Source organism: Ptiloglossa arizonensis, chromosome 10, assembly GCF_051014685.1.
Source record: "Ptiloglossa arizonensis isolate GNS036 chromosome 10, iyPtiAriz1_principal, whole genome shotgun sequence".
Lineage (NCBI taxonomy): Eukaryota > Metazoa > Arthropoda > Insecta > Hymenoptera > Colletidae > Ptiloglossa > Ptiloglossa arizonensis.
The window spans coordinates 1,020,649-1,046,975 of record NC_135057.1 but is presented as its reverse complement, the minus strand read 5'-3'; the positions used below and the strand labels follow the sequence as shown (position 1 = coordinate 1,046,975).

Genomic DNA, 26,327 nt, shown 5'->3' with positions numbered 1-26,327 from the left:
ATGATGTCTATTTTCTTGCGAGTTGTAACATTTTAAAGTGTACGATAAGGCCTTTTGAAAGAAACTTTCAAATATATTTTCTTATTTATATCCTTCAATCTATTCGTCTATGTCAAAACTGCTTAAAAGGAAACTTAAGAATAGTATCTACTATCTTACTATTCTCTAATTTAGAAATACACGATAAAATTAAATGTTTATGCGTATTTGCAAAACACCAGACATGTATGGTAACATTTTTAACTTTTATCATCATATTTTATGATTTAATTTTTCACTGTTTATTGCCCATTTTCACGACTATGGTATATAATTTTTTTGCTCCATTACTAAAATATATACTTTTAAATACTTTGACAACTTTTTTAGATCACTCTGTATTTGGCTTGTAAGAAATTTAAAATGAAACATCCTACGTCTATATTTCATTTATGGTTCAAATTTGCATTCCGTTTTCGAGAACATCAAAACATTTGAAATGCTGGTCCGTTCGTTGTGATCATTTTGGGTCACATTCAATTAACGCATTTTTTGTACGGCTAACGCGAATTAACGATGATTGTTGAATTCGAATTTGAATACTTATGAAATAGACAATAAGTAAATAGTTTAAATCCGTAATCTCTGTAAATTTTGTATTCATAGTTACGTTTTTTTCGCAAAGAATAGGTATCCCGTTAAATTATTCGATGAATGCAATGCAACTTCGAGTAGAAAACAAGAAAAGTGACGCAAATCTTTTTTTATGGCACGACGGTTCTATATTGTTCGTACACATAAATTATTTTATGAAAATAACCTTCCACCCCAATAATTACATTTTTTGGGAATTATATTTTTCACCTTTCAATTAATATTTTAAATCTACGAAAGTGTAGTATTTGATTATGTTAAAACGTGGTATTAAAAGAAATTTCCCTTTATATACTAAAAGTAGATTGATTATTCCAAAACTAAACTAATCGTCTCAGTGCCTTCGGCACGCGTCGTTACCGTCTTCGTCGCCTGTGTCTTTAAAACTCTCTTCCGTCCTACTACTTCAAACATGCTTCTTTCGCATCCTATATTCTTACGCGCATTCATTCCCTTTCATTCTAATCCTCAACCTCTCTCACTTCAGGCATCTGGTCACGTTCACCCATCTCGATCGCTCGCCTTTTCCAAACACTCTACATTTTCTCCGGACCACACGCATTTCCGTTTGTTGTAAAGTTCAGATTATAATATCTAGTTTATTATAATATGCAGGGATCTCGCGTATCTAGTAGTACAGTTTTTGTACATATAAGAATATAAAGTCCGAACAAATGCGTATACAGTGATATGTCTTGATGTGAACGACGACAGTGTCGTATGGTCTTCCTGACTCTGGACTTGGAACTCGACTAAAAAGACAAGCCAAAAGAAATCGACAACTGGCACCCTTAAGATCGTTGTATTCATTCCAACACCTTTCGTTTTCACGCATTACCACGCTCGTCGTTTTGCACGACCCCCTGTAAAGGGTTGCTCGTGCCCTCGAAAAACCTAGCGACATATCAGTGCCAAAGTGTTTATTCTAACGCAGGTCCGTCCGCACGCAATGCATCTTATTCTAGGCCTGCACTCAAAGCAGACTCAAATGGAAATGGAAAATTCCGCTGTTACAAATGTATAAAATATTGTAGGATTTCTATCTAAGGATTGGGATCTGTGAGAAATATTTGTTCAACTAATACACGAATAATAAACAGCAACGATATCTCTAGTAGACAAAACTTCTCGAGGTACTTTGGAATCGCAATTTATTACACCGTATTTAGAGTAGACAGCACTCCTCTAGATACTTCGCAATTGACCACACTCTACGATACGCTAGACTTAACGTTCTTCCTTCAGAAACATGCTATTACAACAACAACCACCGTTCAGGGCGACGACCTTTCTTGTACCCCAGAATTTGGGGCCTACATGACTTATGTCACGCTTCTTGGGGATGTCGAAGGCGTAGACCGGCCGTACTGGCTTGCTCAGGCAGTTGCTAGATGGCAATCAAACGATGGGCTTCTATTTTGTCCGTGTCGCGGGATAATCCATGGTCCCATCGTCTTACGACCAGTGACCCCATCTCGCTCACTCACACACACACACACACACACACACACGCGCGCGCGCGCGCGCGCGCATACGTGAGGAAGAAATGAAATAAAGAAAAAGAAAAGCCATAGTTAGTAATGATATCACCAGTAATGATATTGGTGAACAGCAGAAAGAGTATTTTTTGTATTTAATTTAGAACGAAGTTGTCGCTGTGTAGGTTAGTTTGTGATAGTTACTCATTTAGACTTTGGATGGATAATGTTGGGATTTCTATAAAAATTTAAAGAAGCTTCTGGAGTACAAGTTCCTTATATAATATAAATATCGGTTACAGAAATTTGAGAAAATAGCATTACCAATATTAGAGCTCTTAGAACTATTACTTCCTTAATTTTATAGAATGTTGGGTCAGGGTTAACGACGAGAATAGCCCATTTATCATACATTAATCTAACGAACAATAATCTCAAATGATTTTTTAAACGAATTCAGATTCATTTGTAATGATTAGAATTTTTCAGAAAAGTTATTTCACTAATGGTTAGGGTTTTGTATGAAATAAAGTAATAACATTATTATCGTGAAAATGTATTTTATACGCGACAAAAAAAAGATTTCATTCTTTTCATTTATAAAGAAGATCCGCGAACAGTTCGGCTTGAGATGGATGAAATTTCGCAGGTTTAAAGAACTGGCAAAAATATTAGATACGTATTTATTTAGGTGGGGCGATTTAAGTTTAAGGGATGAAATCACTTTTCACAGTTCGATCTCGAAAAGCTAACACGGATATAGTTAAAGGTAATACAAATTTGTTTAACGAAAATTGTATGGTTTTTGATATATTAGAAACAAATTTATAGAGTTAACAAAAAATGTTTATCTATATTAAAATAAGTTAGCAAAATTTATGCAATTATTATGCTTGAAGAGATACAATAAATATTTATGTAACAAGAAAAAACGCGTAACAATATATATTGTTATTTTTGGAGTATATACATAAATAGTTGTTTCAACAAATAATATCAAAATTCCATTTCATTTGACGACTGATTATGGCTTGTATACTTATTCGCATCAACGCTGACTGTTTGTACGTAATACCCTCGTTGATACAATTTATAATTTCTGCAAGTTAATTGTAACAAATAGAATCTATATATAAATCTGCTTTACCCTTCAGAATTTCATCAAGTATTTACTTATGATACAAAACGGGTACACTAAAAAGGATCAAGTACGTTTATAAATCATCTAGAGTACTGTTACTTGTTAGTTGAAATCGAACCGAAATGCAGTTGTCATTATCTACGGTGGTATTATAGGAATTACTAGGCCGTTCAATAAGTTTTGTCGTTCGATAAAATTTATTGGACCGTATAGTACTAGGTTGCTCAATAAGTTTTTTCGTTCAATAAAAAAGTATAGTACTAGGTTGCTCAATAAGTTTGTCGTGCGTTTGCATACTTATGACATGTTAAAATATAGAAAAAATTGAAAAACAGGCATACATAATATGTAAAAATATATAAAATGCTTAAAATAAAATGTATATTGCAATATTCAGAGAGTGAAAAAAATTTGTATGTAGATTCTATTTGCTATAATTAATTTGCAGAAATTGTGAACTGCATCTGTGTCAACGAGTCAACGTTGATACCAGTAGGTATTATCCGTCCACGCGAAGAAGGCACAACGTGTTTACATCCTCGCTGTAACCGTAGTCCGTTGCTGCTCCTGCGATCGTAAGCAAGAATCGTCGTTGGCCGAAGACGGTGACAAAGACCAATGGTAGTAATCCTAAGTCTAAATGAGAATGAATTCGTAGCAAGGTGCATCGGCGTAGGCTCTCAATACAGCGTCAAATATTCACAAACCGAATAATTTGTTTACGGTTTAAGTACCATCGCTGATTCAATAAGTTGCTCGTAATGAAAAAATGAATAGAATTTAATATACGTAATAATCATTAATATTTATTCACGGCGAAAAAAATTAATTTCCATTTATTAAAAATAATATAAATCCGCTTATACTTATTTCGAACAAGATGTGTTCCATATAATTACAATTTATACAAAAATAAGTCATGTTAGTATTAAAACAAGTATAACTTCTTGATTTGTAATGTAAGAAAATGTGAAGATAATGTTTGTTTTAATTTTAGTATGACTTGTTTTTGTGTAAATTGTAATTACATGGAATTTATCTAGATGGAAATGTGTAAAATATTAATGATTATTATACATATTAAATTGTACTCATTTTTTCATTACGAGCAACTTATCGAATTAATGATTGCATTTCAATAAGAACGAAATCGTTCTCTTTTTTAGTAGCTAACATTTACTTAGAAGGCTACGCAAATGACGCAGTCTTCTCTCTCACTTGGTCTTGTTACGGTCGCTGTCGATCTTCGTTGCCGTCTTCGGCCAATGGCGATTCTTACTTGCGATCGTAATGAAAAAATGATCGTACGAGTAACTACAGGCAGAGCGAAAATGTAAACACGTTGTTCTTGTCGCTTTAATGCGAACATATTATGTAGGTGCATACAATAAGCGGTCCACATCAGAAATGGAATTTCTCAACATCGTTTATTGAAATTATTACATATGTACATATACCATTGTTTTTGTAATAAAAAATGTAATTTTATTTATTATACGAATATAAAATAACGAAAATAAATATGGCAAACTTATCCTTTTTAAACATTATTGAACAGTTTTTGTTAATTCTAACATTTTTTCTAATACGTCAAAAATCATACAATTTTTGTTAAAAAAATTGCTTATCTTTGGAGTTAATTTTTCATGGGTCGAATGTTGAAGGATGATTTTACGGCCGTTCCTTATGAGGAACATTTTTTCTAGCTTCTTGGAGTGGATCATCTCATTTGTACAAAATTAATTTAGCGAAGACTACGAGGCCGGGTTATCTACAATTAAAAGCTTCTCTTGACACAATATTTACGTGTGTATTCTTCAAGTGTGGAGTATTAACGTGTACTATTATGTCAGTTTGTTTTTCTTTGATGTAATAAGAGATGTGTCTAATTTTTGGACAACGAGGGCAGTAAAAATTGCAGGGTATTTGACATTTTTTTTGTTAAAATTATTGAACATATCAGTTTCAATTTCTATTATACGTTCAAATTCTATTATTCTATCATATATGTAGGAATGCAAATTTATTTATTCTATTTAGAAGATTTATATTTATGCCTCTACTATAATAATATATTCCCTGTAGATTACAGAAGGAAATATAGGGTCTGCGCAAGGTCACGACGCGTACAAGAAAAAGGAAAAGTCACACCCGCTCGCACCGCGGAACACACACACGTTTTCTCAAAAACTCCTTTTAAAAACTTTTACTCGATACCGGTCGACTCACGTCCGTATCGGTCGCTGGTTAGAATACAACACACCGCCTTTGTCTTTCGCACCGGCTTCCAATGACCCGTCGACCCACCGAAACAGTCGCTCGCTCAATCGAAAAAACTTCGGTATTTCGCTCGCGCAAAACTCGTCCCTACAATCGGCCATCCTGCGTTGACATTCGCCCTCGAATGTCGCCGACTTCGTCGTCTTCGTCCGAAAATTCGTCATCTGTGCTGTCAGTCCACAACTTCATATATTCGACTGCGGTTGAAGTCTCTTGAGGTCCCTCTCCGGTGCCAACTTTACGCACCTGATATCGCTGGTTACGGAGAGTACGAATGACCTCGTATGGTCCAAAATATTTATGCGATACTTTAAGACCAGGTCCTCTCTGCGTTCGTTTAATAGCAACCAGTTCGCCCTCGCGGTAAGCTCTACCCGCTCGTCGATTTTTGTCAAATGTTCGTTTGTTTTCTTTTTGAATCTTAGCAATGTCTTCACTCGCTCGAGCTCGCAGTTCGCATCGGTCATCCTGGAACGTCATCATCCACTCCTTCTCAAGTAGTTCCTTTACATCCGGATATTCTTTTAGTCTTGGGTGGATCGGATGTCGTAGTTTCTTGATGCTGTCGTCTTCTTCTTGCGCTTTTCGTAAACGTACTATCGGACTAGCGTAGTCGGATGTAGACGGCTGAACGATCCCGTCGCTAATCCATTCGTCAATCTGCGCATCGACTATGTCTTTCTCATGAGTCGATAGGCGTCTTGCAGATTGATACACGGGCTCATCGTCCGACAGTACTAACTTCATCGTCATGTCTAATTTGTTCGTCTTCTTCGGTTTGTAGTCATTCGCGAGTTTACTCACTACTGCGCGTTGCTCTGGGTTGGTAATACATGAAACGTCTACTACGCTTGTCGTGTTACACGATACGTCGATTTGAAAAACTTCCGGCGCGGTCACACCATCGCTGTCTTTATAGATCGCGGCTGTCGTCGACAATGGTCGAATTGTAATATCTTTGCCTCGCATGTTTACTTCGGTTTTCTTTAAGAAGTTCGCCCCAATGAGGAGCTTGTGCCGCATCATAACGTCAGGGACAGCATGAACGCGAATTCGATAGGAATGTCCGTCTATCGCGATCGTGGTCTCGAATTCTCCCAACGTCACATTATTTTTCGAACCAATACCGTTAAAAGATAGTTCGCCGAATAAGAACAATGGACAACCGAGTTTGATATATTCGCTCGCGCTTATTAGACTAATGTCGCTAGCTGAATCGATCACCGCTTCTATTTTACGACCGTTTAGCCCGATTTCTTTTATGTATTTTTCGCTCGCGACTTCCGTAATAGAACAACTTGGCTTGTTCATTTCCGCTTTTTTCGGACACTTCGATGCAACATGTCCGCGTTCTTGGCAGTTAAAACATTTCACGCCGCGTTGTTTCGTCGGACAATTCGCGCTTATGTGGTAACGTTCACCGCAATTATAGCAACGCGTTACGCTTTTCATGGTGCCCTCGACGTTGTTTTCTGCATCCGGGCGCGGTTCCCTGTTGTAGGCGCTGGTCCGCCCCGCACGTCTTGCTGTCGCTGGTATGTTAGCCCTTTGGTCGCGAAGAGTCACTTCCCCGAAGGCTTCTAGCAGCTCCTCCGTCGATGATAGGCGCTGGATGCGCGCCTGATTGCGCAACGTCTCGTCAGGTATCCCGTCGATTAAATATTCGAGTACCTCGTCATGATGGATTGGTATTGCATTAGCCAAAATTACTTTTTCATGATAGTACTCATGGAACGTCTCACCTCGTTTCCATATGCGCTGTTCGAACTTCCTCCTCGATGCTAACCGGCTCTGTCGACGATGGAAGGTCGCTCGCAATTCGCCAAGAAGTTCGTCAAACGCCGTCGTGATGTACTCCGGTTTAGAATGCAACCACTCGAGCGCCTTGCCCTTTAGCCGCATTCCCATAAGTACGCGTGCGAAGTCGTCATCGAGTTGGTAGGTGGTTTTAAGCAATCTAATTTGCCTTTCCCACGTCTCAAAGTTGCCTGATTTTCCATCAAACTCGCCGAGTAAATCAGCAATCGTCGTCACATTGACTTTCGGTGGTCGTCGCTGCATCGAAAAGTTGTCATCGTCGTTATTTGCTGGGGTAGTTTGCACGCTGTCACGGACATCAGTTCTTCGATGGTACGCACTGCCGCGCGTCGCCTGCCATTGTGGATTTCTTCTCGCTGTAGCCTCAAGATCAAGCATCCTTCGCATGGTGTCGATCTCGAGACGCGCTACTGCTAACTCCTTCTCGGCTAGCTGCTTCTCCCTTCTACACAGTTCGATTTCACGTTGTTGTTGACTCGCTGCTGATAATGTACTCGCTGCATCACCCGCATACGAGGCTCCAATGTCACCCCCTGCATCGGTACACTCATCTATCAGCCACGTTCCCTCTGGATCGGCTTCTTGCACTCGCGCCACGAGTTCGGCTTTCGTGCCCATGGTCAATAGACCGTGCGTCGCTAAGAGTTCTTTTAACGACGCGACCGTATACTTATTCAAATCTTTCATCGCTTTCTTTCTTTACGACGCGCGCACTACTCTTTGTTTTTTTTTTTCGGCCGCCCGACACACTCGCAAACGTCCGCTGAATGTTCTCGAAACGCACAAAAACTACTTTATAATTTTATAATTAATTTTCCCTGTTTTCGACGCCAAATTTCGTGATGCCTCGCGCGATCCCGGCTGAGCCCCCCAAAATTTGTAGGAATGCAAATTTATTTATTCTATTTAGAAGATTTATATTTATGCCTCTACTATAATAATATATTCCCTGTAGATTACAGAAGGAAATATAGGGTCTGCGCAAGGTCACGACGCGTACAAGAAAAAGGAAAAGTCACACCCGCTCGCACCGCGGAACACACACACGTTTTCTCAAAAACTCCTTTTAAAAACTTTTACTCGATACCGGTCGACTCACGTCCGTATCGGTCGCTGGTTAGAATACAACACACCGCCTTTGTCTTTCGCACCGGCTTCCAATGACCCGTCGACCCACCGAAACAGTCGCTCGCTCAATCGAAAAAACTTCGGTATTTCGCTCGCGCAAAACTCGTCCCTACATATATTTACTAATGTTTTATTAAGTTGGGTCTGGGTTTATAAATAATTGACACTGTTGAAGTAACACATAGTTGCGCACAGTATACACAGAGAAACTTACAATCATGTGTAGCATAATTCTCATTCTAATCATCTGAACAAAAAAGAAAAGATTTATATTCTACGTAAATATGGCGTTGTCCGAATGATAATAAATAAGAAAATGCGAGAATTGAACTCTGTTAAATTTGTTGAAGAAAATGTTTCATATTATCGCAACATCTGTTGCTTCTTTAAGGGGTAATAAAAACTTACAGGTACCAATAGGCGATAGAAGGGCAGGTAAAAACTTTATATATGCGTCAAATTTCAAGTCAATCGGTCTATTGGTTTCTGAGATATCGTGCCAATCGATCTAAAATATGGCAATCCGATAAAAACTATATTAAAATATAATAGGTTCTTCAATAAGTTTTATCGAACGACAAAACTTTTTTAAGAGTTCAAACTTTAAGAAAATGTAAGAAAAGATTTTTTCCATCCTTCTAAACTAGGTAGTTTCTTGACATTCTTTATACAATGATAGAGTATACGTGGTGTTCACGTTATTACTAGCCAGCGATTTTTTCGAAAACTATTGTCATTAGAAGAAAATGAGAAAGGATAAAGTTTTATAGTTTTTTATGATCAATAGCACAATGTATATCAATTTTACATATTTATATTATTTTCCGAGAAATGAAGGTGACCTTTAATTTTTTAAATGGAATACTATATAGTATTCCATTCTTTTGTGTCATATGAAAGAGACAAGTTTATTTATATACTATATAGTGACCTTTGAGGTCATATAAGATCGAGAATAATAGACGAAGATTGAATATTTATTTCACATTGTGTTTATTAGAACTCTGTATTAGTGAAATTATAAAAGATGTTTTATATGATTTCCTTATGCTCGAATACACATTTCACTACTGCAGATTATATTTTCAGTGTTACCGCTATTGTTATATAATGCTTGTTGTGCTTTATATCTATAGGAGGTGTATTGTAAACAATATTTTTAAGAGTTCTCCGTAAAAAGAAATCTAAAGATGTCAGATCTTGACAGCCATTTTAAAGGTCCGTATATGTCTATCCATTTACTTCCAAACTTATTGTTTAAATAATTTTTGACAATTCTGCAATTACGTGATGGTGCTCCATCATGTTAGAAATATGTACATATCTCGTGTAACGGAAAATGGCAGTTCTTCCCAATAGTTTTCAAATTGCGTATTCAGAAATTCTAAGTATTTATTTCCATCTAATGCATCACTATAAAAATAAGGTCCTAGTAACACACTATCAATTATGCCATGTTACACATTTATACGAAATTTTATTTTAAAATTAATTTCTCTTTTTATTCTTGGTTTTTCAGTATACCACATGCGTGCATTATGCATGTTGTTTATCGTGTTATTGTCGAAACTTGATTCGTCGGTACAAAGAAATTTTTTGTAAAAGTTATCGACATAAAATGTCGTTTCTATTATTTATAAGAAACCAATTACAAAATTTTATCCGTCGCGGAAAATCACTTTCTTGTAACCGTAATCCTTGTACCGTACAGTATTTAAAAGGCTTGTACTTATATGTTTTTAAAGTTTTATGAACGGATCTTACCAAAAAATTACTTACAGAAACTACTTTTCTTCAAAGTGTAAAAGAACATGTAGCTTTGTATCATCAGAAATAAGAGATTTCCGATTATGACACTCATTTTGAAAAGATCCTGTTTCCTTTAACATTTTGCAACCAAAATAAATGTTTTTTCTTTTGGATGTACTCTATCCGGATATTCTTCCTGATAACTAACACTATTGCGTTTTTTTACTACCATTGCTTTCGCAATGAATGCGTACCGTATTGCTTTTTCTTCAATCGAATAGCGAGACATTATTTCACATGGAACATCGCTAATCAGTTTGCTCTCAATGCAGATACTCAATCGCATTGTACGAGCCAAGTCGTATCAGGAAGAAACGTTTGCAAATACAATGTTACGAAATATTCAAACTTCTTCTATTCTCGATCTTCTGTGACCTCGGAGGTCAATCATATAGTACATAAATGAACTCGTCTTGACGCATACTTTCATATGACGTAAACAAATATATGGCATTCCATTTAAAACATTGAATATCACCTTCATTTCTAGGAAAATAATATAAATATATAAAATTGATATACACTAACCTATTGATCGTAAAAAACTATAAAACACTTTCCTCTCACTTTTTTCCAATCACAATAGTTTTCGAAAAAATCGCTGCCTAGTAATAACGTGAATACCCTGTATAGAGAGTCCAATATTCAGTTCAGAAACCTATTAATAATGATAATTTTTCGAATTTCATTATACGCCTGTCGGCATTGTATTTTTGTAGCTCGAATATTCGTGAAAATGTAAAAGGAAGAAACCAATTTTGCGAAAACCATTTTAAACCGGTACCTCTTCTGTTATTCTTAAAGTTTACCACTCCTTTGATCGAAACACGTTACACAGGTGCTTTCAGCGCGATCGCGTTCGACCGAACGTTATGTATATTCTTCAATCGAACGAAGTTGATTCATTCGTTGTACGCGATAGATTTCCGTTACTCGAAGGAGCGCACGACAATCGATCTAAGTAAACGCTAAGAATTATGTGCGTCCGTGCACCGGTAATGTGTAATTTAGAGTAGAGAAGCGAGCGTCGCGGCAAAGTAGTATAGGCGCAAGTTGTCACGCCGCCTTGCGTATTTCAATCGCGTATGACTCGAGGATCGTCCAACCGTCGATGAACAAAAATCAGGAAAGTCGAAACAGCCTCGAGTATGCGCGGTCTGTGACACAAAACATATAAGCGGGAATATAATCAAGACTCATCAACCTATCCCCTCTGAAACCTTCGCGAGAGAGAACGAATGTTACATGCTCTCTGTTTATCTTTCTGCTGGAAAAGAATCGTTATAGTCGAAGCGCCGAACAGATGCCTTTAGTCGTGTTACATTTGAATACGTAACAGAACGGAAACGAGAGTGTCAGTTGGGGCGAGTTGCGTCGTCGCCGTTTTTCTCCTTTCTTCCGCTTTTGTTTCCTATACGATTCCGTTTCGATCTGACGAGGGCACCGCATGAAGCGTAACGCTCGGATTTTTATGGAATCTTTTAATTACGTAGGAAGTCGTAAGTATTTGCTTTGTATGTTGCCGTACAGGTCCTTTTACGCAACCGATTTTTTCACCGCACGATACGTAGGTGGTAAAAGATACGAGTTCATACGAGAGCACGCATACATGATTTATAGCTCTGCGATGATAGAAAAATGCTTTTTACTACATTTGTCAGAGTTGACTCAACCATTGTGCGACAGTAGTATGAAAGATACCTATGCGTAAGCTGTCAAGGACAATCTTTTAAGATAAGGACGGATAACTGGAATCTTCGCGGACACGAGCACGCAAATTTATCCGCAGGGAATTCGCGGGCAGAGCTACGAGCAGAGTGACGTCACAATGAGACGCGATAAGTGGGGAGTAATTACACAAGTGAAACATACCAGTGCTTATGGCGGCCATTTACTGACGACTGCTTCCTTCCGAGCACCGATGTCGGAAAAAACATTCGAACCTACCCGATGCCATATTGAATTTCTCCCACTACTACACTTACTAATGTACGAGTACGAGCGTCCACGAGCTCGGAATTTGAAATAGTTTCGGTCAGTCGAGAAAGAAGGTGAATATGAAGCTTTCTCTCTTGTTTTCGAAACAGCTGACCTCCTATTTGTTGAAAAACGGCTTCAGTGATTAACCGTTTTTTACGTTTGGAAACAGAATATTGTTCATGGTTCGTATAACAACGAAGAGTATTGTAACGAAGAAGAATGGACCATGACCACGTTTTGACTATTAAAAGAAAAATTTGTTTTCAACTTTGTTAACACGATTACGCTTAACCGAGTGGATGGATTCCAACGAATCTTTATATTTGAGTTTGATATTCTCATTTTCATATATGATAATGATGATTACCTCTTGTAGTTTTTTACGTATATCAAAATATTTGATTTATTTATTTGTGAAAATTATTTAAAAAATTTTAAATAAATCTTAGAGAGAATTAAATTTTACATAGAAATACTACATCATTATTTGTAAAATTATCTCCAAGTTTCTCCTATAAATAATATGCAATTAAGCGATACAGAAAGCTATACAGTAAATGAAGAACATTGAAAAGCAAATTTTTAGAACAAATTGAATCTACATATTATCATCTTCAAAGAATGAACCGATTATTCTTTGGGCATGATTAATTCGTGTCGTATGACGTAGAAGAGAAATTTGTGAAATCATCGTTATATACAAGCCACATAATCGCAATCTCATAAAAATAGTGATCAATCAGTTATTTCAAAACCTGATTCTTTTGGGTTATAATAACGCATGCAGAAATGAAAACTTAAAGAAGAAGAAAAGAAAAACACTCTCAACGGAATTCAAAGTCGAGATCATTTAATATTACTGTCCACGACGCGTATCCTTCAACCACTGCTGCATTTGAAACTCTTTTTGAGTCTAACGTAATTAAGTGAAACAACGCAATAGAAAATTTAATCTTTTGGCTAAACTATAGACCTTGGTAAATACGTTTTTTGCTGTATTTCTCGCTTGGATATTATTTATAAAGAGTACTTCTAGATGAGTATACAAATAAATTCTTCCGTAGTAGAAAATAGTTGCATTAAAAGCAGTTATGTAATGAAATGAAAGTTCAAACATGTTATATTTATTGTAAAAGTAACAATTATTTCGAAATATTTGTTCACGCGTAATACATTGTAATTAGTTTTTTCCCTTGAGTCTTATCTTTTGGAAATGGTTTAAATATGCAATGTATAAGATTTCATTTAATTTTTCCGTCATTACAGAGGACAAACAAATTTTATACCTTTATGTAAAATTTAATTCTTTCTAAGATTCATTTAGTACATTTTAACAAATAACGTGTACAAATTGGAATAACTAAAACCAAATCCATTCAGTAGTTTAAACGTAATAAAAACATTCGACAAATTTTTCGTGAAATAATGAAAAAGTGATCATTAGATACTAAAACGTGTCTTTGTAAAAGAATTTCTTAATACTTTTCTTTATTACAAAACTTTTCTTCGTTATACGAATCGTGGGTAATATTCTGTCCCCCAATGTGAACAACGATCGGTCAAGTGGTTTGTTCATAAATCGGAATTTACGTTCACCTTCTTTCTCGACTCCCGCAGGTGTCCAAAGTTTCGACCTCCTAGACACGCGGCTCGTCCATTAGTATACGTAACAGTGGAGGAAATTCAATATGGCACTGGACGTGCCGAGAAGGTCGTTTGGTAATACATTAGTGTTTTCAAGTTGTGTGCTTTCATTCTTGCAGTCGATCTCCATCCTCCAATATCAGTCATGTGACTCTCCTCGCATGCCCGCCGAACTGCTCTCGTGTACCAGCAGCTTCTCCATAGGGCGAGTGAAATGTTCGGTTCAGAAGATATTTAACAATAAAGATTGCTTCTACTACTTTTTCAAGTGAGATAATAATATAATTGGCTATAGTGGAGTAGTTCAACTTCCAAATTGTACAGTGAGAATTTGCAGGGTTCGATACTCGTTGCGGTAAAATTGTTGTTTCTTTAAACCCTAAATGTATACAGAAGGTTTGCATTTTGGTGGAATAATCTCAAGTCTAGATGTTGATATATCATTACCGTTACCAAACTTTTCGTTCTAAATATTTGAATTTGTTCGACTACCCCAAAGATTTATTATAAATAAGAAATACAACTTTCGCAGATACGGTTTTTAAAAATAAACCATAAATTTCCATTCGTAGTTTATCAGATTTTAATTGTCTCAATTGTTACGTGTTAATGGACGTTACGATACATTTTTACCACAAATACCCTCTCTAAGAATGTAATAGGTATAACAAGGAATCATAGGGGAAAGAAGTTTGAATATTTTTGTTCTCCTTATAAAAGTATTCTAATGAAAGAAATTGGCCACCGTGAATGAAATGATTAAAAAATTTAATTTTCTGTACTAGTTGAAACAGAGCGTATAAAGAAAAATAATATTATTCCCGCAAACGATACGACCGCACGATTTGGAAATCGCAATTATGGCCAGCGAATTACTATTTCACTTGGCAAAATTTTAGAAGGAAGTATTCTTAATGCAAGAATATTCAATTATTACCGTCGTTATTAATTTTATTTCTAGTAAACGGTTCACCATCTGCATCTACGGCAATACGCAATCTGAAATACGTACGGTGCTCTATTCGTGAAGAAATTTTCATTAAAATCTGAGCGTTGAAGTTCGCGCAGTGCCCTCGTGAGCTTTCGGTGAACGTCGACCAAGCTTCCGATTCGATTTTCTCGCTTTGATCTCTCGCTCTCGATAACCATTCCTTAGAACGTAGTCGATCCGGTTGTCGCGAGCGGATGTAATACACGCTCGAAGCCCAATTCGAGTAATATCCACGCGAATCATCCCCGAATCTGTGTAACCGGATGTAAAGATAGAGAAAATAAATTCAAGGAAGAAACGAAGAACATAGGAAAATATTCTTGCGAAAGCTCGAACTGCAATTACGAGTAGAGGCTACCGCACTCGATCTTCTTTTCGTTTATTTTTGTCCTTCGTCGTACGTACGTATGCGTACAAACGTACGAACGACTCGCTCGAGAAGAAACACGTACAACACGCGTGTACAATGCACATATGCCATGCATATGTGTGGATTGGTGGTTAGATGCGCGCGTTCCTGTGTCAGCGTGCGTGTCTGTGCGCGTCCTTTTTTTGCTATCCTTTTCATTGTGCGTTGTTCTCTTCTACCTGTGTTACTTCCTCCCTTCTCCTTTACACGTCTGTATTCTCTACTTTCCTATACGGCTCTGTGAATCTGCACGAGACACTTTTTCTCTGTACCTCTCAACTCTGCTCCGCCTCGCGTTACTACCGGTGGTCGTCTCTACCGCATCAATATTTATCCACGTATTCTTTGTAAACCCACAAGACTTCGTATGTACATCCATAACTGTTTCTGCCGAAACCCCGCCGCTTCCCACGCCCATTCCCAAAGAAATTGTTTGGCTACGAAAAAGACACAAAAAGAGAAATATGACCCGCTGATGAAAGGGGAAAAGAAAAATGAAATGTAAGTTGTCCATGTTGAACGAACTTAGCATATTGGCCCTCCATGCTACTCTCTCCCAACTGGCACGACTCTAGTTGTATATTAGCGTTCATTTTCTTTTGCGGCTCGCTCCTTGCGTATCCCACTACTCCCTTCTTTTTGTTTCATTCCTTTTGTACGATCGTATTACGTGTGGCTACTTCGTCGTTTAGCAGTGATCAGTTCACAATTATATTCCAAACGTTATTCTCCTAGCCTCGTCTGTTTCGTTTTCTCTGCAACCCCTGTTTTCCTTCGTTTCACGAATTTAGAACACAACGAGTAACAGGCATGCAAATATACTTAAATGTGTAGCTATCGATAGAGCATTATATTCGTGAATAATAGCTTGACTATCGAAAATTTGCAACAACACGGTCGTGAATGAAAAACGAGGCAAGTTTGGATGCAGTAGCTACCAAATTACTTTCTGTTCATAGATATTGATTTGAAAGTCTTACCCCTTTGATTTTCAAATTATATTTTAATCTGTTTCTAAGTTAATTTTTATACCGTCGGAATTAGTATTTGTATCATTGTGGATACATAAATCACATTCTGTGAATGTTTGGAGAACTTTTGAAATTTCGTATTTTCACGCGTGATAAATAACAGTAACGCGTAATTTACTTTAACTACAATTGAATATGAAACGAAGGATTAATTTCTTCTTTCTTTTTCTTTCGCTCTCCTATCTTTATTTTCATTGCTATATTCTTTTCTCCTTCTCTCTCATTCTCTCATTCTCTCCCCCCCCCCCTCTCTCTTTCTCTTTCTCTTTCTCTTACTCTCTCGCTCGCTCGCTCGCTCTATTTTCACTTGTCTATCTATCTGTCTGTTTGTACACTCTGTTTATCTACGTATCGATTTCATTAAATCTTCAAGCGCAGATACACGAACAGCAAACTTGTTCCGAACCATATATACGCGCACCAAACGTTCGAACCCTCTTATCGATCGCTCCACAGAAGGAACTTTTTGAAAATTCCGCGAGCCTTTGACGTTTAAAGGATATAAAGCGAGCATTAAATCGTGGGCGTTTGGTTTACGCTTTCCCTAGAAATTTATTCGTTGAACACGTAGAAGGAAATGCGAGTAGAGAAAATTGGTTTCAACTTGAAAGGAATTGAAATTTTTCATTCGGACTTTTTGCAAATCTCGTAACGGCTCTATTACGAAGCTACGAAGAATTACGGAAGCAAATTATCCATAACATTGGTCGACAGTCTTATATTTTGAGATGCAGATTAATATTTTTTTCAGAAGTGGATCACGGTATGCGCGTTACCGACAGTTTCACGCTTAAATAATGTTGCGCTATCGATACTTACGAATTACAAATTATCGCAATGTTTCATAGTAATGGATTAATACGTTTTGTAGTAATGGACTCTTAAATTTTTTTCAAAGGTGGTTCTTTTAGGTAGGTAATTCTTTAGCCTACCATTTCCATTGCGAGGAAATTAACGAGTTATAACGTGACCTTCAAATGACTTTGAGTATGAAATTTTTTTTTTCTAGAATGTAACGTAGTGTCTTTTCGTAGCATTACTTTTTGGAAATATAAATTTCCATACTTAAGATCATTTTACAAAGAAACGAATCCATAGATTTTTCGTGCAAGCATATAATAATCGAATTTTTATCCAAAACATTTCTTTACGACTGCAAAATAAAGACCCACAATTTCGCGACAACCCTGTACGATCGTACGATAAGTTACAATTCTGAAGTAGTTATAAATACAAATTCTTTCTCACAATTTGATAAATAGACCATAATTATTTCACGATGAAAATGCAATTCTCGCTCGTGAAATGTGATGTTTACGTGTACAGTTCATCCACACGAGTAATATGTATTGCAAATGCATAGGTTGAAACGAAACTTATTTGGCAGACCAGGCAAAATTGGTTAAACGCGTCGAACCAGATAAATGGATAACTTGAAATCAAACAGCACGTTACAATAATTAATTGGGGTATTCATCATTGAATTACCGATACAGTCGAATTTAACTGACAAATAAATGAATCGACCGGTGGATGAAATTCAGGAAGTTTCATTGAATTTGTATCAACCGGTTAACGCCAGTCGTCCAACGATATTTATCAACGAAACCAACAATGAAAAAGACACATGACGGATTGTCATAACGCTCGAACAGTGAAAACGTCGGTAATGCGCATGTTGCTCAACATTTCTTGGCTAATAAAGGAACAAAATAAAAAAGAATGAAAACACCAAGTAGATAGCCGCATTAAAAGTAGCAATTCAGCAACGATACTAGGGAAAAACGTATATCTAGTTCTGCTATAAGGTTTGTTATAAGTATACCGGGATACCGAGAAGAAAAGAAATAGTATCATTTAAGATTAGGTTAGCAACAACATTTCAACTGTACTACGTTTCCTTTGCATAATCAGAATTTATTAATACAATTGTATCGTTGTAGGTTTGCAAGAAGCGTTTATTTCGGAAGCAATTTTTGTCAAGGTTTTATTGGAGCTACTTAAATTTTTATAGCGACTTGTACTATTATTTTTCTTTCGCTACTAAGTGAGAAAATAAATTCTGATTAATTGAAAATAATAATTTTAAAGTAATTAGAAGCACAATGACTGTTGAAGCATTTATGCATATTGGTAATGCGGTTGTGCTTCCGAAACTTCTGTCAAGAATTCCGAGAGGCACATACACACATTTTCAATATGTACATTAATTGATTCGTTTCGAGTTTGAGACATGAAATGACAAGACGTGGAAATTTCGAGTTTGAAACATCAAATTTCGTTCGTGCAAACCACAACTAAAATTGAATCTGAGAAAATTAGTTAAAATTTCTCCTGTAGCTAATACTTTTTAAATTTCAATTTATTAAGGAGCAATAATGATTTCCCATATAATGTACCATCGACGAACTATATACTTTTTTATAAAAATGATAATGTTTCTTATATTTTTACATTTACATATTTTATATTTAACAGAAATACCTAATTATTTGTAATGGAACAATAGCTAAATACTTGTAACGGAACTGATAGCAGAGCTAGGTACTATTCACACACCGAAAATATGCATCTGGCGACGTGTGTGTGGGTTGCGCCGTAGTGATTAGATAAAGAACCGCCGAGCATCTACCTCAGCTTCTAGTAGCGTCTGTGTACGCATGACTTAAAATTAGTACAGTAGAGCCTCTCTTATTCGAACATTCATTATCCGAATGCTCGACTTTCCTACTATTCTAACACTTTATTATTCGAACGCTCTATTATCGGAACACCGTATGTTCGTACAAAATTCGGTACAAGTCTAACAATGGAACTATTTATAAAGCATCCTAATGATATGGTATCGTATGTGCCTCGATGAATGACACGAAATGTAAAAGTAACGATGACATATTTCAGTATTTTGAAATATAGGTGACAATATAGGTGACAGAATGTAACTTTATCTTATGAAATTTTCTAAAAACGTCGGTTAATTACGCTGCAAAAAAATATTTAGGATCCATAAACCTTCGATCGAACGGTGTTTAATTTCATTGTTGTTTCTTTCTATAGTAAGTATTTGTGTCCCTTTTTTTCCCGAAGTTTATAAAAGTTACCGACAAAGAGGTAAATGTTCTATTGTCCGAAAATTCGCGATCAGATTGTATTGGATAATCGAGGTTCGATTATCGATACGATTGGTAACCGCCAGATGCGTTCTCGGCGCGCGAACTGTACAAGAAAGAATCGTAGTCTGGCATCGTTGCACATACAACACCAACTCTATGCTTTCATCGCGACTCTGCTTCGGCTTTAAAGGTGTACGCTAAATTAAGCGTTCGTATCACATTAGCGAGATTCTTAAATGTTGTCGCAAGCGAACCGAAAGGATTACAATCCGCGTCAACGTTCGAGCGTTGTCATAGCGAAAAAGTGCCGCGACGTATGAAATTTTCCGAACAAACGAAATTTCCGTGGCAACGGGGCCACTTCAACGGTTGATTATTCTTCTTCTTCGTTTGTTCCCGGTGCTCTTCATTTCGATAGAAACTTTAAGGCCGAAAAAGCGCCGCGAAGGCACGCCCGCCTCGCTTGCGTAGATCTTTGAGTGCTTTCGAGACGTAAAGCACGATGACGTACAGTCCGAGAAAACGGTACGTGCAGGGGAAGAAAGGTAAATAACAGGGGTGTGTGCGAATCTGAAATTAAATCGTTGGCAAAATTCATTCCATTTTATATTATTGTTTATTTTTTGCAACTAGAGGTCAAAACGGTTGGTAAAAATTTCATATACGAGTTTAAGAAAGAATATAAACCCGAACCGCGTTATGCGAGATTCATAAAGTTTCGAAGATGGTTTGCAAGTTTTAGAATATTGATTTTGATCTCGATTATCGGGAGCCTTCTAGTAGATTTTTGAAAATCGACGAGGACTGTATTTTTTGGAAAAATGCGATAAGATTCTTGGATCGTTTTAAAAGGTATAGCATATAATCTGAAAATTTTAAAAACCACTTGAGAAAACTGTTGAGAAATTTATTAATGGACTTAATACTTTCGTGGAAAAAGTCTATTAATGTTCAATACGAATCGCATAACTTTTTATCGCATTAATACGAGGTCACTCGACGAAAAATAAGAGCATAAAAATGGGAAATAATGACTTATTTAACATACCTCTTCGTAAATAATATTTCATGAATGTCATGAATGTAAAATTGCAGAAATTTTTCAGCGTTAAGATATCGATTTGCACAAAAGTATAGCAAAAAATGGTGTATCAATATGATGCCTACATTGTTCGGTAAAATTATTTCCATCGAATCTTATACGCGTTTGATTTTTCCTCCAAAAACGGAACGATCTTTTTGAATAGTTTCGTGAGTAAAATAATATCTCGCAACATAAGAATATCAGGATTGCATCGAAACATGGTTTGAAACGCATTTTTCTTTTTTATTTTCGCAATTAGCATTTCTATAAAATTGATAAAATAGAGACCATTTTTTATATAATACAGTATTCAAAACAATATGATGCAGTGAAGTTACAATTCAGGCTGCATATACATTATTTTCTTATATCGTTAGATTACAGTTTTTTAAAATTAAATACACGAGTTTATACGGCCACTGTTGGTTCCGAAAGTAAGATATTAATGAAATGAAAATAAAAACATTTAATTCGTTTGGTGTGAAATGGACAAAATATTGAAATGTAAAGATTGTTCGAACTGATTGGAGTACAAGTTAATATTTTCATTTTACAAGTAATATTCAATTTTCATATTATTTTTCAGAGTATCTCGCACCCACAAATACGCGTATTATAGTTCAATGGAAAAGTAGAACGTTATGTTACGGCTGTTATACAAGTGTCCGGTAATATTACTACAGCAAGGAGATTAAAATTATTACCGTAGAATGTGGAATAGTTGTCATTTTCACATTTAAATATGTAATAAAATTAGACAATATTAGTCTTGCAAGTATAATTCTAATATTTATTGACATCGTAAACAATTTTATATCAGTTATATAAATTAACGAATTTCTATCAACGTATTGTTTGAAAAGTATATTGTTCTTTCTACAGATGAATTGAATTTGTTACATCCAAGCGTGACTGTTTAGGTAATGTAAAAACTATTCGTGTGATTAATGAAAAATAGTTTGAGTCGTCAATGAGTATAAAATTGTCCTTGCAGGACCCATTCCTTCTAGTTAATTTAAATTATTTGCAAGCAAAAGATCCTATCCATTTGATTGAAAATAAAATATTGTGTCTTTTATTATTCGTCGTTGACCTTTGTAGATTTTACGAATAACACGAAGTATATGAAGACACGTCTTGAAAATTTTAGTCTTTGGTTGTCACACGAAGTGCGTCCCGGATTGTATCGTCTCTTTATTAGATATTTTTATGTCGCAAGATACATTCGGAATCTCGATGCGAACGTAAGAAAAATTCTCGACTTGACCGGATACCATATTTTCAGATTTTTGCACACCCCCCATTAAACTAACAAATTGTCTGTCCACGATGTTCGAGACTTTTTCCCTCGAGGAAGGAAACGTATGACCTGGTTGAAATTGCAATTAGGGCAAAGGTGTGCCGAGGAATTTGTGAAGGACCAGTGAAGCGAAAGAGGACCGACTGAAAGGCAATACGGGACATCGCCGTTTATTGCACCGAAAGAGATACAGAAACGAACCTTTTTCTTGGCTGTATCGTATAACATCAGTGATGCACAACAATCTTTCACCGGAGCTTGCCTATCCCATTTCATCAGAAGATGAAATGCAATTATTTTAGGCGCTTAATGAATACTTCGCACTGGGGACTGAATGTAATTGATCAAGGAATAGAAATTTTTATCTTAAGCGTTATAAATTGAGAGTAACAATAGGGGATGGCCAATAAATAAGAAATTATCGTGAAATTATAGAATAGAAATTTCAATAAATATGATTGTTTGCAGCTTTATAGAAAGTAGTAGTGTTTAATTTTAAAATGCGAGTATTTATTATAAGTAACGATTATCGTGCATCTTTATCCATATTATAAGAGTGCTTCACTGACTCGGAATATGAAGTATATTAATAATATCGGTATATTTTTGTTTCTTCGAAGCTGTAGTTTGAAAATATGTAGCGCAGAGAGAATAACTCGGATTACAAAATAATAATATTTGTTACAAATTATTGGACAGAGTGAAACATGTAAAATTAAAAATTTTGTTCTGTACAGTGCATGTAAATTTTTATAAAAATTTATTTTATATGTTATTTACTTTATACATTGCTATTATTATAACGGAATGTTATTTTTCAGATAATTATATATTATTTCTTTGCGCGTTTATTCTTTAAATGTCATTATTTTATATTGGATTATCGTTCCGGTTCTTTAAATTTCAAAAATTCTTTGTACGAAAATGAATCGAAAATTCGAAATAAAATTCTTTCATTGGAAGTTTTGTTTTCGAGTACAATGATTTTGGAAATTCAAAGGATTAAATGCAAATTAGCTACCGCGTTTGACTATTCCTCATTATTTCTACCGATGTCTGCGTTCGTGAACTTTGACCGTGGTACGGTATTATTTATTACCATCAAACTTATTATCTCCTACCTAGCCAGAGCCTGTTAAAACAGATAATAGCATACCGTAGTCAGTGTTTACGACCATCGATGTTCCAAACTTAATATCGGTGTATCTGGCACAAGTAGAAATAATGAGCAATATCCTTTATAAATTTTTAAATTAGATTTTCTAGTAGACGAAGGTTCGTATGAAACAATTTTGTTCTCCATTTTCGATTTATTATGTTAAATAGAATCTCAAAATTAACTTTGTTCTGTAATAAATCTATATTTCAGTTTTGTTTGTACGTAAGAGACAAGTTATATATCCACCTTCTGGTGATAATTACTATGGTACTTATTTCTAATTACTAACTTCCGTTAGTACGTAAGAAGCAAATAATGTATTTCTATATTTGTAATATGATATTTTACTTCTGATCTTCCACGGAGAAAAACAACAAAAACAAATGAATTTGTTACTAAACTCGTATATGGTTCCAAAATTTATGTTAAATATTTAATCGATAATTTTTATTCGAATACACTTCAAGAAACAGAAGGCAAAAACTATCCACGTGAATAGTTACGGGGAGATATATTTTATACGGTTTTTATCGTACTGACTGCAAAATATATCCGACCACGGCCATCCGATTTCCCTGCTTTTTACATTTTGCTTCTCTCTTATGTATCTTATCGTACTCTACTCTATTTTCCTGTACCTTTCAATATGTACATTGTGTTTGACAATATGTACAGTATCTCCAGTTTATGTGCCTGTAAGAAATTATTTCTTAAATTATTGAAGATGCAGAAAAATTGTCAGTGACAACACTAGACAGACAGTAATCTACACTTAAATATACTGTACAATATCATCAGCAGTCATCCTAATAATGAGAATCCAGAGTCTTTTTTCCATATTTTTTATTTATTTATTTATTTAACAACTTCATTCGATATATCAAAACGAAATACAAGTTCGCGAAGATGTAACATATTGCAAAAGAAGTAATTTAAAAGGGTGACATTCAGAAAATTGCCGTTTTACAACCTAACATTAATATTCCAAATACATTAATGAAAAGTTCTTGTAATAAAGTTAATGAAGCACCCTGTATAATGTACAGAGATACATCTTCGTTTCCATTTGAAAGTATCGTTATTAATCATCGGACGAAATTCGAATAGAATGCATTAAAAATTATATAAATTGTAACGTTAACGGTCTATTAGATCTGCGTTGTTCATCACTGGTGCCCATTATTAATATTTTGCTTTTGTAATTGTAGTTGTCGATCGGAAATACGGCTCTCGTTAAGAATTACTCTTCATACGAATGAAACATTCTATACTCTGATATACATAGTTTGCTTGCTCCTATTCGTTTCGTTTTGGCAGCGAAGGTTCCTTCACAAATCGCTTCTGCATGTGGGAATGAGTCTGCCTTTTAACTTCTACATAGGAGTTACGCATGAAACATAGACGTCCGATCTTTCGTGAAACATTTCTACCTTGTGTCTACCTGTGTCTCGATCAAGTGGATCGAGAATTCTTTTCTATCTCAATTTTAAGTACACGGAGGTCACGTCTTTTTTCATTCGTAAACTCGGCATTACCATTTCTGTCTGTCGTCGTTGTAAGGTACGGTAGGTCTTAACTTCCGTTTCCTCTATTTTAGGAACAAATTGCAAAAGAGAAGCAGGTGTCGGGCAGAGTGCAGATTCAAGCATCGTATGAAACCGATCGCAAAGAGCTGATTGTCACCGTTTTCATGGCCGACGATTTATGCTTAAGAGAAGACATGGGCTACGGAACGCTGCCGGAAGCGTATGCCAAACTTGTTCTTATCCCGAAGAGGTGAGGTTTCGTTTAAACATTGTCAGTAGTTTAATCACTTTAATTGATAATTTCCTCCTAAAGATTCCAATAAAATTTTCGATAAACATATATCTAGAACAATCAAAGCATAAACGCGAGAAAATGTACACACGAATGTTAGATAAATAAATAGTAACGAATAGAAGAATATAAAGAAAAGTTTTTTAAATACTCAAACACAAGGTAAGTATTATATATGCTAATTGTATGGTTCTTGAACTTATTGCACAATGCGCAAACAAAAGATGGTCATTACTTTTAAACAAATACGGTTTTAGAAATACGGTTTGCCTACACTAGCAGAAAATGGTTAATTATTAATAAGCATTATAATAATTAAAAATATAAAATTTTAGCATTAAGAACATCTAAATACTGACTTTTGTGATTCTTAGAAAACAGTTCAAACTGTGTAAGTATTGCAAGAATTATTCTTAATTATTCAAGAATTATTCGCCTTTTTCTTATTGGTTGTACAAATCGGTTTAGCTTGCATTCGAGTATTTAAAACACTTTTCTTTGTAGCATTTTATTCCTTAAAGATAAAAAAATGAAAGGAAATTACGTCAATAGAAAGAAAAAATAAAAACAAATATTAGACGATTGAAGATTTCATGAAATTATATTTTTATGTTGTTTCGATATCGTAATATATATACTAAACTTTAAATAAACTTGGTATAATTGGTTCAATTAAAATAATGAATTAAATAAATTTCAATTAAAATAAGTAGTACTTTCATAATTTTTTGTTGTTTCGGTGCCATATTGCATATTCATGTTCAACTTTGCGAGTACTTACACGCTTTTGGAAATTATAGTACTGACCCGATTAGTTTAAAAACTGCGATTGCCGAGCCGAGTCAGAAGCCAATTTGGAATGCGACATTACTCTTTTCCGGAGTGGACGGAGAAAGCATAATGAAGCGCGCGATCGAAGTGACTCTCTGGGATTACTGTCCCGATGTTGAAAACTTTTTTCTTGGCGAATGCATCATTGATTTGCAACGAGCTCTCGACACCGACAGAGCCTGTTGGTAAGTACTTTCACATTAGGTTCTAACACATAGTGTGTTCTCAGATAACGATTTCAGATATAGTAAATCTTCGAGTTACGCGGACCCGTAGATACACAGTTGTGCCCCCCCCCCCCCGTATTTACAAATTAATTAAAGATTTATTTTCTTCTATTTTTCTTTGTACAGAAAAATTTAATTTCAGTTACTCTTTGTAATTAAGATTAAATACCAAAAGCACATTGTACTTATGTAATTCGATTTACGCAGAAAGCTTCAAAACGAATTACGAAGAACTCTCTGTACTTAACACTTTAACGCCCGCTTGTTTAATCATCTTTGAATCCTGAGAACCGTTTTCGCAGTTGTATATGAGTAGACACAATATTGCATTCGTATCCTCTAGCTTGTGGAAATAAAAGTCGTAGTAAATCCTCGTTGAAATTCTTCAAAATTTGTCTCGATTACAATAGGATAACCGAGAAAGGTGGACCACGTTTCCAAAAACGTCTCAAA

At 35.6% G+C, this 26,327-nt stretch overlaps 1 protein-coding gene across 3 annotated transcripts in view; it reads left to right on the top strand.

Moving 5' to 3' along the window:
* The window catches only part of Fife (regulating synaptic membrane exocytosis protein fife), a 217,170-nt gene that overhangs the window by 171,105 nt on the left and 19,738 nt on the right, over positions 1-26,327 (top strand). For all 3 annotated transcript variants that reach the window (XM_076322347.1, XM_076322346.1, XM_076322348.1), the window contains exons 16-17: positions 24,596-24,774; positions 25,617-25,832. In XM_076322347.1, coding sequence (XP_076178462.1) covers positions 24,596-24,774; positions 25,617-25,832 — 395 coding nt within the window. The remainder of the gene's footprint in view (positions 1-24,595; positions 24,775-25,616; positions 25,833-26,327) is intronic.